Source organism: Phalacrocorax carbo, chromosome 1 (assembly GCF_963921805.1).
Source record: "Phalacrocorax carbo chromosome 1, bPhaCar2.1, whole genome shotgun sequence".
NCBI lineage: Eukaryota > Metazoa > Chordata > Aves > Suliformes > Phalacrocoracidae > Phalacrocorax > Phalacrocorax carbo.
In genome coordinates, this window is record NC_087513.1 from 128,292,902 (window position 1) to 128,309,694 (window position 16,793).

The 16,793-nt window shown below is 39.5% G+C and overlaps 1 protein-coding gene across 1 annotated transcript in view; it reads right to left on the reverse strand.

Annotated features, from left to right (window-relative positions):
• IL1RAPL1 (interleukin 1 receptor accessory protein like 1) overlaps positions 1–16,793 on the reverse strand; it is a 772,957-nt gene that overhangs the window by 682,197 nt on the left and 73,967 nt on the right. Inside the window, exon 2 of the mRNA XM_064444684.1 lies at positions 899–1,004. Coding sequence (XP_064300754.1) covers positions 899–980 — 82 coding nt within the window. The 5' untranslated portion in view covers positions 981–1,004. The remainder of the gene's footprint in view (positions 1–898; positions 1,005–16,793) is intronic.

A 16,793-nucleotide genomic window follows, 5' to 3' on the forward strand; every position in this document is an offset into this window, starting at 1 on the left:
ACTTCTGGAACAGTACAACAAAAGCTACCTAAAATATTACAATGCCAAAAGGAAAATGACTAATAACAACACACCTAATTAATGAATTCCATCAACATGGGATTATGACTTCCATTAAGGATTTAGTTTCCTTTAGTCCATAGAGCAAGACAGTTTGCAAAAGTATCTTATCATTTTTCTCATTATCCAATAAAAGGTCAAATTGGGGAAAACTAGAATTTCAGGGTGACAGACAAAAAATGCACCCAAACCCACCCAACTGTCTCAGCACTGGTGTTCCTTTTATTTACATATTAAGATAATTCATCTATAGTGACAGTATGAAAGATGTTTGGCAACCATGTCACCCTCTGCTTGGTTTCTGAAAAACTGCTTGTATTTTCTTTGCCAAATTAAACTCTTCAACCATGTATCAGGTAGCCCTTTCAAAAACACATTTTGCTGTTCACTTTTCATGGTTATTAAATTTAATGTGCTTGATCTATTTGTTGTATTACAAAAATCACTACCCTAAACTAACACTGCATGATCTTCATTTCCAAGAGATTCTTCACCATACAGTCAAACAGATAGATCTAGTAATTTACATTAAGAACACTGACTGCAACAAAATCTTTTAAGTTAAATAATTCTGGGAATAACTTTACTTCAGCAGGTGAATTGTTACATTGATTTCACATTACATATCTGATTTTAACATTTTTATTTTTCACCAAGTTCACATGGCAAAATAGTCTGAAAATAAATATGTAGAAGCTACTAACTTTTTTTGCTGCAGAATTTGAAATCCTCTTAACTAAGTTCCAAACCACCATTACAACATCTTAGTATACATTTCCAAATATTAAGCACTTCTTTCCAAACCACATCGTAACCACAGAGGTAAAGATTTACTTACCTGATCCCCTTTTGGTCACAACCTTCAAGCTCTGAGTTAGAGTAGCATACAAGAGAACCAAGTTGGGAATAGGAGCTTTCATCTTCTGTCTTTCTGTGGCTTCTTCCTAGAGTACCAAAAAGAAGAAAGAAACACTGATTTTATATTGGTGCTGAAACAACCTTGAAGTAACTAATCATAATATTGACACTGTGGAAAAGCTGAATATGGTGTTTGTGAACAATTTAATGCACCAAAAATGATCTATTGTTCCTGAAAAAAAAATAGGTAAACTAAAATCACCATAAACCAAACACATGCATACATTTCATTTAACCGTGGAGCTTAAGTTCCAATTTTGTCTACACATTGAAAATCCACTGGGTCCCTGTTAAAACTTTCTAATAGATCTCCTGAATGGAACAACTTTGATCAATTTATTCTAAGAAAAAAAGTGTGATCTGATCTTTTCACTAAATCTGCAAAATAACATCTAGTTCTTTCTTTTTATCACAGAATCTATTTCTCCCCACACCAGGAAAAAGAAAATAATGCCTTTCTTCAGTAGTTTTGCTTCCATTTATTAATTCCACAGATTGAGCACAAGATTCACAATGCAATGAACAATTAAGTAAAAACAAATCTGGTCATCTAGGAACAGCGAGTGCACCAGAGGAACGAGAAGACACTCCTGTAACTTCCTTTTAGATGAGGTGAAATCCCACGAGCAAGTTCAAACATACCTATTCACTGCACTGAATCAGAAGTGCATCCCACTGGGATGGGAGAGAGGTCGATCACAGGCTGTGGCTCAGCCTCCACCTCTCAGATGTGAATAAAAGTTTTGCATTTCTATTACTTGTGTCCCTAGGGATTAAGTGGTATGAGGAGCTGGTGAAAGCAGGGACCAAACATTCTGTTAATTCCCCATATAACTAAGAGGGTGTCCCATAGTCATGATCATTATCAGCTTTGCTCTGGTTGATGGGACTAGCATCTCACTTTTCAATGCGTTAAGAGGGGAAAGGGAGGGCAAATCTTCTGCTAGTCAAGCTAGACAGTAGAGTCTATGCTATCTATATTCATTATAGACTTTTATGCAAAAATATTCTTATCTAATGCCAGCGGTGGGGAAGGGCCATGATCAATGGTTCTTTAACATTATAAATAAAGACCCAGATGAAACCAATGTGGTTTTGATATTGACCTCTGTTAATCACAGCACTGTACAGCAACTGAAAAAATTCTTAAAAGGAACCACATTGTACAAGCTTTGATTTCAAAAAAGACCATGAATCTTTTGCACTTTCATTGACAGTTAGGTTACTGAGTACCCAAGACATTTTTTGAAAGCAGTATCTAAAAATATCTCCATCTTAGAAGACAACAGGTTAGAAATAAGAAATAGTGGGGGTGTAAAAGAGCACATTATGGTAAGAATTATTTAAACAATGATGACTTCATATAGAATCCATCTTATAGCTTTATGTTTCAGACATTTGCGAACTAAGTGCAAACCTACTGCATTCATGATTATGACTTTATTAAGGATGAAGGAGTGAGAAAATACAGTTTGACAAGAACAGTTTGTGATATTTTTTATAACAATATTTATACTCACAGAGAAACACACAAGATTTAATGTTTGCTCATTCATTGGCTGTGACCAAACTTTAACATTTTAGCATCACAGCTGAAGGACTATCATTTATCTACATTTACATGCAACTTCAGAAAAGTTAGCAATAAACTGCTTATCAACATAGAAATTAAAATATGAAATATGGGATATCTGTGAGTTAAATTATGTGCAGTGCTAACGTTTTTAGTTAAGTTTAAAATTTAACTAAGTACCATGACCACTGGCAGTTATAAATAATATACAACCTTAGAATTTTAGAAGCTAGAAATGAAGGTGAATTTTCCAGGGGCACAGTGAGTAGATATCACAAAGCGTTATGCCACATTTTACTGCAGACCTGAGTCAAGCTTTCTGAAATCAAAATCTCATTTCTCAGCCACCTCACTAACTGATGCTGCAGGAAATCCTGAAGCTGATATCTTCAGCCTCCAGGGTACTAGGGAGAGTCAGCTTCTTGCATTATGTCAGCCTAATAAATACTGTCCAAAGAACCACAGGATCTTACTACGCAATTACAAATTCACTACATAGGTTCTGACTGTGAAAGCAGATCCAAACACATCTTTTTTGACCATACATCAAAAGCTGATATTGCTGATTACTGTGAAAGAAATGCAAATATATACATGCATACATTTGCATATACGTATGTATATATGTATGCAGGTCTTCATATTTATTAATACATGTTTTTGTAGGCAAAACATGCAGTAGGTACAATGCTTGAAGTTAAGAAAGAAAGCCTCAGTAAACAAATAATATCAATAAGAAACAGCTCAGTCAACACGTCCTTCTTTTGGTCTACACATATATCACTCATTTAAGTTGTCAAGTCAACGAGGAGAACCATATTTATTACATGGTATAGCAAGGATTGCATTTTAAACATGTGATGCCACTGTGGAAGCCATTCTCATGTACATTTATTCTCAGAGATTCAGGTCTAGCTTAAAGGCATGTTGCCTACATTGCCTGTGGTACATCCCTAGAAAGTTAAGTCTGCTACTACCTTTGAGATACCAGAAAGCACTTACTGCTGGAGGGGAAAAAAAAAGGGAGGAGTGGCTCCCAGAAGCAGCCACTGCCTCCTTGAAGCCATATGAGCAACAGATCAGATCTTACATGGGCTCTCCCAGAGTTTTCCAACCCTTCTCTTCTGTTTCTACTCCCTTTTCTGCAGGAGGATAAGTTTTACTGGCCATCTCTTCATTTTAAAAATCAAAAGCTCAGACAAAGAAAATGGAAAGAGTTAAAGATCAGTATAGTGGAGCTGGTGCCTTATGGCTTCAGAAGTTGTCTGGGAGGTTGGATAATCAGCCTCACGTCATTCATATGACTGAATCAAAACAGATCCTTAGCATCTCATGTCCCCTGTTCCAGGTCAATGCCTCAGTAACTGACTACTCTAGAAAATGTCACCACAGTGAAATTAGTTGTAAAAACGAAATAAGCAGGTCAGAAGAATATAAAGAAGGAACATCCCAAGGGGGATCCAAGAAGTCCTCAGAAAATGCCTTCACTGCTGCAATGAGTATGCCTGAGGCCTAGATGCTGCAACATATTCAGTTAGGTTTTAAACTGAAAAACAAAATAAAAGGCTTCTTCTAAGAAGTCAAATTCTTAACACTAACTGGACTGTGATATGTCATTAATCAGAAACAGCCTTCTTTCAGCAATGAATTTTTTAAGGAAGAGACTATTTTGCTAGTCACTTAACTGTAGTTTAGACTTTTTAAATTACATTAAGAAACTCTGATCTTAACAAGTAGAGCAAGTTGGCCGTTTCTTTAAGCAATAGGCAGATAAACAGCTTACATACACATCTATAAAAGTCCTTTTTACTTTTTTTTTTCCCCTGGTTTTCAGTTACCTCCACTAAAAAGCTAAGACAATGTATGGTAGTTATAAACTTAATTGCTGCATTTTAAGTTGTATTAATGTTAGCATGTTTTACACACTCTTTGGCTATAAGACTGATAGACTCTATGGGTTAATAGTATACTAACAAAATGTTTTAGAACCAGGGATTTTGGGTTGCTCTTTCTTTCAATGATAGCAAGAATGCAAATATTTTTCATCTTTAAGCAGTATTCACAACTTCAGATTTTTAGTAGTGGGTTGTTTGTTTGGATGAACCACAACACTGAAAACATGTTGAATATTCCTGGATAAATATATTCCACACAAATTTTAACTGGGCATATTATTAATTTTTTTAAAAGTCTTTTCTGTAGAAGGTGTCATTACTTGACACAAAAATGACATAGAAAGCCTCCAGCATCCATTTCACCAAGTAATTTTCGAGTTGAGACAGAAATAGAAATACAGCTGTATCTCAACACCAACATTCTTTGGGGAAATGCCAAGGATGTTTTTTTTCTTAAATTGTCATAAATACGCACTATGAGGAAAACGCATACACATACACACATGCTTCCCAAAACAGCTCAGCAGACATCAAATTAACAATAGTAAGGCAATTCCTGATAAGAAAAAGAAAATTCTCATTTCCTAATTTTACTTATGTTCATTTTGGGCCTTTCCCAAAACTTGAATTAAACTTAATTGAAGTAAGAAATTTTCCATTGGCTCAGTCCCTTATAATAACTTTAAGGGGTTGATTCTCAGTTAGCCTATAAATGCTAGCTAGCTTCCATTACCTAATTATCTGTAAATCATTTTTCTTCCCATGCTGCCTTTCTAACTTTGAAGAATGTTCTTTTATGCATGTTCAAAACTACTTCATTGTCTTCCTCCATCATATCCCCTTCAAAGAAAAAAAAAAATTTAAAAATTGCAGGATCCTGTGAACCCCGCAAAATACTTCGTGACTGTTCTGTAGCGACATCATGAAAGTGCTGTGTTAGCTAACAAGATCAGTCTGCTTTAAACAAGCAAACAAACAAAACCCCAAAGAAAACAAAACTAACTCTTCACTTAAGCCTGTGTATTTTCATGTAGCCGAAAGGCCTTTAAACAGTAGTAAAAGTCTCACAGTTTTCAATTTCTCTTCTTGACAACTGATAACTGGGGTACATGCTGAAAGTTTCTTTCTTGGTGCCAGTATTGTGGAATAAGGCATAAAACTGTCCCAGGTAAAGTATGAACAAGTAACAAAATTACAAAGAAACATCACCTGAATACATAAGAAACAAACAAACAAACATGCCTGTTCAATAACAGTCTCTTTTTTATGTGGCAGTCCTTTAGAAATCCCTGAACAGCACGTCATTAGCGCTCACAAAGTGTAAAGGACAGTACAAAATATCAGTATAGAATTGTTAAGCATCTTTGGTACGTCCAGAACACAACTCAAACAGCTTGAAAACAATTGCTTTAAATTCTTAAAATGCAAGGAAAAATTAGAATTAGAATCAGGGTGATTTCATAAACAAGTGTCAATTAATTGTCATGATCTGCTATGTAACTGTCCTAGAACAGAAGGAGCCCTAAGAATACTTAAAACGTTAGTTAGAGGAAAATACACCTGTTCCAAAGACAAAAGTCAATAAAAATAGTCCTTTCCAGAGTCCCCAAAAATATAAAGATTCAGTAATCAAATTTTTAAGAACTCATGAGAAACCAGTCATAAGCACTAGGAAGGCAATAAGGTACTGGGTTTCCTTTGCAAATCACACGTTTCTCTATGCTAAGCAGCATTCCTAAGTTCACGAAAGTTATGACTTTCATGACAAAAACCAAAAGGCGATACTTTAAAAAGCAGTAAGGGCTGAAGGAATGGTGACAGTATTTTAAGCAGCGACAACTAAAAGCCAATATGCCACCTCTCCAGCAGAGGACGCTGTGAATAGGGACCCAGCAGTGTCCTTTGGAGAGGTTTCCAACCAACTGCATCATCACATTTCCCATTAAACCTGGCACTCTTTACTGCCTTCTTTTAAAGACACTTTTTATATTGCTAAGATTTTCATCTCCTTAAGACTCCATCCATCATGTAAGGTACAGTACACATGGCAATTTGGCTGCAGAAATTTAAGATCATTCCATATATCTCTCTATATAAAAATATCATCTGCCATTCCCAAAAGTTTCCGTTAAGAAACATGCATCACTTAAACATATAAAGTAGTTAAAAATTATTCTACAAGCAAGAAGCCTTCTGTCAGAACTAGAAGAATTCTGATGCCTGGCTCAATATTTATTCTCCCAGTCTCGTGTAAAACAGTAATGTCAAAAATAGCATTTACACTTAACGTGATGGACTAGCAAGCATTCATATTTTGCACACTGTTTACATTGCTTACTGTGTTCCTAATTGTTTCATTAAGTGACTTTTCAGTGTGGTAGGTAATGGATAAGATTTCTGGATAGTACTTTTTCTATTAAAAGGCAAATAAATTGCAGCAGATTGCAGATACCTGAAATGTAACACATCATATGCTTGACAATCCTCTATTGAAGAAACAGTTGAACATCTTGTCCCTCTGAACCATAGATTAAAACAGTTACATAGCTGAAAACTATCTGACACGTACTTTGGGGAACTGCTGTGGCTAAGAAGAGAGAGTACAACATCGGGAGAGACATAAAAAAGTGAGATGACAGTGGCTTTCCAATGGTCTCACAGCACCTTGTGGGATCCAGTTCAGCAGGGTGTTTTTCTCTGTTCCAGATAATTCACCACGGTTGGCTAAATCAGTCAGAAGTGCTGGTACAAAAAGGGCAGGAAAGGAAAGCCTTGGATAGTGTGCCAGTGAGTTATTTACTCTCTGGGTAAGGGAACAATGGATGGACAGGGGTCTCTGTTCATTCCTAGGAGCTATGAGATAAAGAAATACATCAGCCTAAATTTAAAACAAACTAGTATTATCGGTACAAGTAGATGCCTCCCTCTTAATAGTTCACAACTTATCATAGAATCATAGAATCGTTAAGGTTGGAAAAGACCCTTAAGATCATCAAGTCCAACCACTAACCTATCACTGCCAAGTCCACCACTAAACCATATCCTCAAGGACCACATCTACCCTTCTTTTAAATACCTCCAGGGATGGAGACTCAACCACCTCCCTGGGCAGCCTGTTCCAATGCCTGACAACCCTTTTGGTGAAGTTTTTCCTAATATCCAACCTAAACTTCCCCTGGCGCAGCTTAAGTCCATTTCCTCTTGTCCTATCACTTGTTACTAGGGAGAAGAAACTGACCCCGCCTCGCTACACCTCCTGTCAGGTAGTTGTAGAAAGCGATAAGGTCTCCCCGCAGCCTCCTCTTCTCCAGGCTAAACAATCCCAGCTCCCTCAGCCGCTCCTCATAAGACTTGTTCTCCAGACCCTTCACCAACTTTGTTGCCCTTCTTTGGACACGCTCCAGCACCTCAATGTCCTTCTTGTACTGAGGGGTCCAAAACTGAACACAGTACTCGAGGTGCGGCCTCACCAGTGCTGAGTACAGGGGCACAATCACCTCCCTGCTCCTGTTGGCCACACTATTCCTGATACAAGCCAGGATGCCATTGGCCTTCTTGGTCGCCTGAGCGCACTGCTGGCTCGTGTTCAGCTGGCTGTCAACCAACACCCCCAGGTCCTTTTCCTCCAGACGGCTCTCCAGCCACTCCTCCCCAAGCATGTAGCGTTGCACAGGGTTGTTGTGACCCAAGTGCAGGACCCGGCACTTGGCCTTGTTGAATCTCATACCGTTGGCTCTGGTCCAATGATCCAGCCTGTCCAGGTCCCTCCGTAGGACCTTCCTGCCCTCCAGCAGATCGACACTTCCACTCAGCTTGGTGTCATCTGCAAACTTACTGAAGGTGCACTCAATCCCCTCATCCAGATCATCAGTGAAGATATTGAACAGGACCGGCCCCAACACTGAACCCTGGGGAAGACCACTTGTGACTGGCCGCCAGCTGGATTTGACTCCACTCTCTGGGCTCGGCCATCCAGCCAGTTTTTTACTCAGTGAAGAGTACACCTGTCTAAGCCATGAGCCACCAGCTTCTCTACGAGGATGCTGTGGGATACAGTGTCAAAGGCCTTACTAAAGTCCAAGTAGAAAACGTCCACAGCCTTCCCCTCATCCACTAAGCGGTCACCTTATCATAGAAGGAGACCAGGTTAGTGAGGCAGGACCTCCCTTTCATAAACCCATGCTGGCTGAGCCTAATCGCCCGGGTGTCCTGCATATGCTGCATAATGGCATTCAAGATGATCTGCTCCATGACCTTTCCCGGCACCGAGGTCAGGCTGACAGGCCTGTAGTTCCCTGTAGCCTCCTTCCAACCCTTCTTGTAGAGGGGTGTCACATTCGCTAGTTTCCAGTCTCCCTGGTTGATCAGAACTGCTGATAAATGATGGACAGTGGCTTGGCGAGCTCCTCTGCCTGCTCCCTCAGTATCCTTGGGTGGACCCCATCCGGCCCCATGGACTTGTGAACATCCAGGTGGAGGAGCAGGTCAGTGACTGCCACCTCTTCAACAACTGGGACTTCATTCTGCATATTAGCTCCATGTCCCAGCACAGGGGCCTGAAAACCCTGAGGATGACCAGTCTGACTATTAAAGACTGAGGCAAAGAAAGCATTAAGTACCTCAGCCTTCTCCTCATCTTTCCTGAAAAGGTTACCTTCCACATCCAACAAAGGAGGGAGATTCTCCCTGGCCCTCCTTTTGTCACTGATGTATTTATAAAAACATTTTTTGTTACGTTTAATGGTGGCAGCCAGTTTAAGTTCCAGCTGGGTCTTCGTCTTCCTAATCTTTTCCCTGCATAACCTCACAACATCCTTGTAGTCCTCCTGAGTCACCTGCCCCTTCTTCCAAAGGCAGTAAGCTCTCCTTTTTTCCCTGAGTTCCAGCCAAATCTCCCTATTCGGCCAAGCCGGTCTTCTCCCCCGCCTGCTCGACTTACGGCACATGGGGACCGCCTGCTCCTGTGCCTTTGAGACATCCTTCTTTAATAACATCCAGCCTTCCTGGACTCCTTTGCCCTTCAGGACTGCCTCCCAAGGGACTCTGTTAACCAGACTCCTTAACAAGCCAAAGTCTGCCCTTCTGAAGTTCAGGGTAGCGGTTTTGCTGACCCTCTTCCTTACTTCTCCAAGAATCAAAAACTCTATCACGTCATGGTCGCTGAGCCCAAGACAGCCTCCGACCACCACATCAGCCACCAGGCCTTCTCTGTTCATAAACAGCAGGTCCAGCGAGGCACCTCCCCTGGTTGGATCGCTTACCAGCTGCGTCAGGAAGCTATCTCCCACACACTCCAGGAACCTCTGAGACTACGTTCTCTCTGCTGTGTTGTATTTCCAGCTGATATCTGGTAAGTTGAAGTCTCCCACGAGAACAAGGGCTAGAGATTGTGAGACTTCAGCCAACCGCTTGTAGAGTACTTCATCTGTCTCCTCATCCTGGTTGGGTGGTCTGTAACAGACTCCCACCAGGATGTCTGCCTTATTAGCCTTCCCTCTGATCCTTACCCATAAGCACTCAACCTTATCATTACGGTCGTTGAGTTCTAGACAGTCAAAACACCGTCTAACGTACAAGGCTACCCCTCCACCTCTCCTTCCCTGCATGTCCCTTCTGAAGAGCTTGTAGCCATCCATTGCAATCCTCCAGTTGTGCAAGTCATCCCACCATGTTTCCATGATGGCGACCACATCATAGTTTCCCTGACGCGTGATGGCTTCCAGCTCCTCCTGTTTATTGCCCATGCTGCGTGCATTGGTGTAAATGCCCTTCAGTTGATCTATTGATCTCTTCTCCAACACAGGCGTGCCACCCCCAGGCTCATTCCTAGCAAGTCTGGTTTTATCCCCTTCCCCCTTCGTATCTAGTTTAAAGCCCTCTCAACGAGGCCTGCTAACTCCTGAGCCAGAATCCTTTTCCCGCTTTGTGACAGGTGAACCCCATCTGTCTCCAGCAGGCCTGGTGCCGTGTAAACTGCCCCATGATCAAAAAGAAATAAGAATCTGAAACCAAGGAAGGTTTTTACAACAAAACATGTGCAACCAAACTGGACTGAAATACTTGATGGACACAGGCCAATGGGTTAATGGAAAATTGGAAACCATAACTTCTTTTTCTGGAAAGAAAACAAAAAAAATGAGAGCAACCTGGCAGCAAAATTACAGACAATACTCAGAAAGTTAGCTCAACAGCAATGTTTAAAGAAAGCTAGTTGGAAAATGGTTGTACTATTACTTATTTTCTAAAGGGAGATAAGACTAGCAGAAGAGAATTAATAAAGCACTTCTCCCTTTTTATAGTTTTTATATATAAGTATGTAAAGCTAGGTGAAGAGGAAAAATTCAAATAAGATCTTCAGTGTGGCTTTGAAACGCTGTCCTTCCAAAAGGGAAAAAAAGCCTTCCTTCCAAATCAGTGTTATGGGTAACCAGCACTCAACTTATGGCATGGTTTTCGCATGTGAAATATCTAACTGTAACTATCTGCTCTTGCACTGGTTCCTTGATCACTCCGTATCTTTGCTTTTTGGGTATGGGTAGCCTTGTTCTTGTATCAGGAGGAAATTCCAACTCTTCCAAAACTGACAAAACAAAGTTTTAATACTGCAAATAGCATTTTATTGGATAATTCTGCCTGGCTGTGTTTTCAGGCAACTAAATGACTCCCTAAAATAATTAAAACAGGAGTAAAATAAAAGTCTTGCTCTGCTAGGTATATTCACTATATATGTTTGTGGAATTCAAACTCCTTTTCTACATACAGCAAATGTACAAAGCCTAGCTGTTTGCAGCAAAACGAACAGCAGAAAAGCTAGAAAAGCTGTACTTTCTTATACGAATAGTTTTCTCCCATATTCTACTTACTGAAAAGTAGCAGTTACATAACAACATATTATGTTTGAAAAATAAATTTGTAAGACGTAACTTAAAGTAAGAACCCTAATTTTGAGCTTAAGTTAGGATAAAAGCACTTGTTAAAAAGTTCAGTCTTCTTGAAATTTTCTGAATAGATACTTTATAAAATAAGCATGATGTTCCTCAGACATTGACAGAAGATTCTAGGTACTTTGACTAGCAATAAGCATTACATGAATGATTTCATTCCAAAAATTCTCTAAATATCTCCCATCTGATTCACTAATGAGAGAGATATTTTCCCTCAAAATGAAGAAGGACAGAAGGATGTGGAGGATGAAGATCCACTGTGGATATTCTGACAGAATGTTTACACGCAGGATAATAAACCCCCTCACCATCACTAAGATTATTGGTTTACATAACACTAACATCAATGGTTTTCTTTTATGTTATATACAGTAGGTTATATATTTTCCTTTTTCCACAGTTGATACTTGTAACAAAATCTTACTAATGCAATGTAGTCTTAGACCCTTAGAGCATGATCTGTTTCTAATTTAATGCTTACTCTACCCTGCCATATTAGATGCCAGGAAAGCGGTCTGTAATTTACATTACACTTCATACTGTATGAGCTCACCTTGTACTTTTAGAGTTGTGAAAAGAGAGAAGTGTTTCATATATCCCTTCATTTTCACAGGCTAACTGACAAGCCCTTTACAGTTGTCCAAACCAGATTTTGATAACCTGCTGCCAGACCCTGAGAGCACTGCTAGGCCTGACTGTCCCTGCCCAGCCTCCCCTGGGGCTTCCCCGCAAGGGCCCAGGACCCCATTTCAGCTTGTCCCAGGGCTGTCAGTCTCTGCCTCAGTGATGCTGTAGGAGTGCTGGTCTCCAGCTCCGTCTATGGCCCTGCCTCCTGGTATCAACACTGGAGGTAGCCATCTCAGCATGGGCCCCTCCTACATATGCTGTTTCCAGGCTTGCCTCCAGCATCATCTCCTTGTGCTCCCGGCTAAAGCCCCTGGATGGACCCTGGCCCTGGCTCACCACTTGCCGTGCCAGGGGCTGGTGACAGACCCCACAACCAAACCCCGTGCTGAGAGCCTGTGAAATGGCACCCCCTGGGTGAGGGCATGGGCTACGCCAGTGTTGCCCTTGAGGCCCTGCTCCCTGTGGCGGGGGGCAGTCAGCCCTCTCTGCGCCCTGACACCTTGCTCCTCAATAGGGTCTGACATCCAGAATAACTATTCACCAATGCCTGTCTCAAACCTGCTTGTTTCCAATGGGAGAATACTTATCACATTTTAATGCTACAAAGAACCTGGGAAGAGTCGCTACTTCGCCTTGGAAATGCAAGGATTGTAAATAGTTTTTTGTTTACAGAAATGATAATAAAAAGCTTTAGAAGTTCACAATTTTACCCATTTCTTTATCTATGATAAAATTATTTTAAGATGTCAGCCCACTTTAAGAAAGACAGTCATGTACAAAAGCATTCAGGTAGCAGTAATTCAACGTCTCTATGGGATTTCACAGGGAAGCTACTGCCTGATAAAGACAAAAGAATCCATACAATGAATTTACCATTCGTACAAGAACAACAAGGACCTGAAGAGAAATACACATACAAAAGATAAGTTAGCTTTACCATTCAGATACAGCACCTTTTGTATAATAATTAAAAGCAGAACAATTTCTACACAGATTATTATAATTAAATTGGTTCGTAAAAGATTCAAGCATTGATGTTATATAATTATAATATATACCTTTGCAGTTTATTAAAGTTGTAGAGAGAAAACTTCAAGACTGGATATGACTAAAATTTGTTACATCTACATGACAGCTCATTAGGCCATGTAGGACTACCCAACACAGGGGCTGGGAGATGATATATAATTATTTCACAGGAGAGGGAGTCCTCAATTTTGTTTTATATTCCTACAACAATGGTGGGTACAGTCATCATCATGGCAGCTCTTTCTGCTCTGTTCTGCACCCCATCACTGTGAGCCAGCTTGCGTACAACACTGACAACTGCATCACAGATTCTTTTATTATAAAAAAGAACAGAAGGGTAAAAGGAAGAAAGGATTGTAAATGGTGCTAAAGCTTCTCCCATTAAAACTGGAGAGGTTTTAGCTGCACCGAGCGAGATAACTTTGAAACTGCTCAGACCCATCATTCAGTTTAGAATGACATTCCTTAATCCTACTTCATTTTTAGTGTTGATGTTGTTGCTTTTTTTGGCTAGGCTTGGAAAAGCATGTCTTGATGTCTTTCATTTCTTAGCCAAACTCTGCTCGCTACTTCACTGCCCTAGCACCAACCAGCTACCTAATAATCCCAATGCTAAAGAAACTTTCATTGCTTGAGTAGAAATTAGCAGACTTATGACTCTGTTGCTTACCTTCAGCTGTGATCTAAAACTGTACTGAGATCCAAGGTCAGAAAGGGGGTGTCATTGGCCTAACCAAATACAGCTTTTAAGTGCTGCTGAACAATACTGCTTATTAATAGCTGCAATTTGTTATTTGACACTAAGAAGAAGAGGACATTTTCAGAAAAGGCAGAGATTCCTGTTTACCAATGATGTATTACCAACGTGTAGCCATGACACCTATGATATTCAAACTTAAAGCTGCAACAGCCTTATGGATAACAACGGCTGTTCCAAAGCCTTCCAAAATTAATTTCAGAATATAACAATGGAGAATATAAATCAAGTAAAGATTTACATATATCCAGGTCACAGGCTGAGTATTACACTGTAATTGCAGTATATTCAGTATGTTTCTGGCAATTTTCATAGCTGGGAGCTATTATATAATGACATTCTTCAAAATCTTGATGTGACAATAACGATCAGAAATAAAAAATCCTCTCAAAAATAACTTTCCTCTGGGAATTAGGAACACTGTCTTCCACCATGACAGGTACTCATCTACCCCTTCAAAACTGGGATTTCAAATACTCATGGATCAGGAGGAGACTGAAAACCACTCTGGTCTCAGCTGTGGTAGATCAAACTTGGAATTCCAAGCACCTAAATCAAAGCTTTTTTTCTTAAAATGAATGAGATGCATATCAGAAATAAGAAAAGAGAAGACTGGAAAGCTGGGACTCTTCATTTCCTACAGAAGTGTTACAACTATTAAGCTAGAATTTGTCTGGTTTTGCTTCTTTTTCCAGGCCTCTGAATTTAGTATGCACAGCTGTACAGCGCCTTGTTTTCCCCCAAAATTATGGAGATTGCTGTTCTTAAAATAATTGGATGAGGCATTTGGGAAATGTGGGTTCAAATCCTTCAAATCAAGAAGACTTACAAAATAATGTTCCCATTTCCTGAGCATGTGCTGTAGCTCCCTAACACATATACACATTTTGTGCTTTCAAAGGAGTAGTTTGTGGTGAGTAAAATGTTATCATGTAAAATAAATGCAGCAAATGTTTATGGGTATCTCATTCAAAACTGTTCAGTTAATTTCTGTCCTGTTTTACAGGGTAGAATAATTCTCATCGTATTTAATAAACATAGAAGTAGAGCGTTCCACAAAACTTTATCAGCTCCTGTTGTGAAAGCCCCCAGAAAGTTTTAAAAGCTCACTAGAAAGGCATCTAGTTTCCAGAGAATTCAAAACTGAGCATAAATGTATTTGTCCATAAAGTCATGCTATTTATTGACTGACTATTATTATAACAATAAATGACGCATACAAATCTGTATTTAGGATAACACTGCTGAGGTTTTACCTCTTTGAAAAATGGATGTCTAAAATATAAGGGTTTAGGTACATTATAAAAATATATGCATCAACAGCTGATGCTTATATTATTTCCACAGGATTTTGATTTCAAGCACATACTCCGCCCATGCACACTAAGAAAGAACATGATCTCTCACTCTCTAATACAGCCATACCAGCCTCAGACAATGAACTGGAAGGCAATATTTTTGGGGTTGCTGCAGAAGTAGCAGGAGACCCACAAGAAGTGACAGTCACCTGTCTGCTCCTGTCTCTCGACTGTTCAAGGCTGTTGGGCTCACACGTTAATTGGGGGATTAGAAGTGCATGCATATGCAAGGTAAATTTAGTTCACAGGCAGTGAATTTGATACCAAGCATGCAAATCTTATTAACTCTTCATTGGTTATAATGTCAGGATATTAATAAGAGCTATTACATGTATTAAGTAAGCTAGAAGTAGATTAGTTTATGGGGTTCCAGTCCTTTCTGGTTTTTTCTTTTTTTTTCTTTTTTTTTTTTTATTTGTTTTTACATTTATTTAAAGGACGTTATTCTGGGGAATGAGTTTGACCTAGGGCTTCCACAAACCAATTCTGGTGTGAGAGTCTCCCATTGTTTCATCGGGATGACCAAAGGACAATCGTTTGGAAGGCCAGATACCAAGTGGACCTCTACGCAGCCTGTTGTTAGCTCGGTATTATTCATTGATTGTTTACATGATGTTAAAAATATTTTGTTCATTACATTTCCAGATTAAACAAGGTGGGACGAATTGCATAACTGTTTGAGGTCAGGGACAGTACTGAAAATTATCTTGACAGACCACAGAACTAATGTGAAAAAAATAGATAAAACTCTAGAGAAACAAGTGTAAATTATCAAATTAAGCAGATGCAATCAATCAAATACAGAAAGGATGAAGAATAGCTGGATAGGTATTGGTTCTGTAGAACAGGATCTATTAATTAGAGTAGATTAGAAGCAGAGTACCACTCATACCGCATTTCCTAAAAAAGTTAATTGCCATCCTGGGATATGCACAAAGCAGGGTAATTGTGCCATCTTTACCTTTAAAGATCTAAGGATCTTTTAAAAACTACATTTAATGTTTACACACACTGCATCAGTACAGCTGACCTTGACATTGGGCAGCGGAATAGTTTTATTATATACTTTTGATTCTATGAACCTTGGGATTCTATGAAAGTTGGGATGCCTATGAAATTAACACGCTCTGGAAGAACCTTCTTCAAAACAAACAGGGAATAAAGGAGTTGTTAAGAGAGAAAACAAAGAGTGTGGAGCATAGATAACCATCAGTTCACCAGTACTGGCAATAGCCACTGCTCAGAATGTATCATTTAGAAACAAATGATGATCCTATAAGGACTCATTCAACAGACAGTGAAGCCAACACGGGTGGAAATACTGGTGTTGTCTGGCCTGTTCAACATTATTCAAAGGCAATAAGCATTCCTAGAATAAATATTGGCATTGCTGATGTTTGCCCACAGTTTTGGGACAAGAAATTCTGGGGTGGATCTAAAAGCTACATGTGTGTTTCATTTGTTATGACTCATGACAGTGTCAGGATTAAAGAAAAAAAAGGGGGGGGGGGAATCCTAGTAATTATTTGTTTTGAAAATAAAGAATCAAAGAACATGGAAATAAATGAAGTCTTCGATTCCTGGCCTATCTGTGAAATTAAAGTCAGTGAACTATGCAGCTTAGCTAGCACA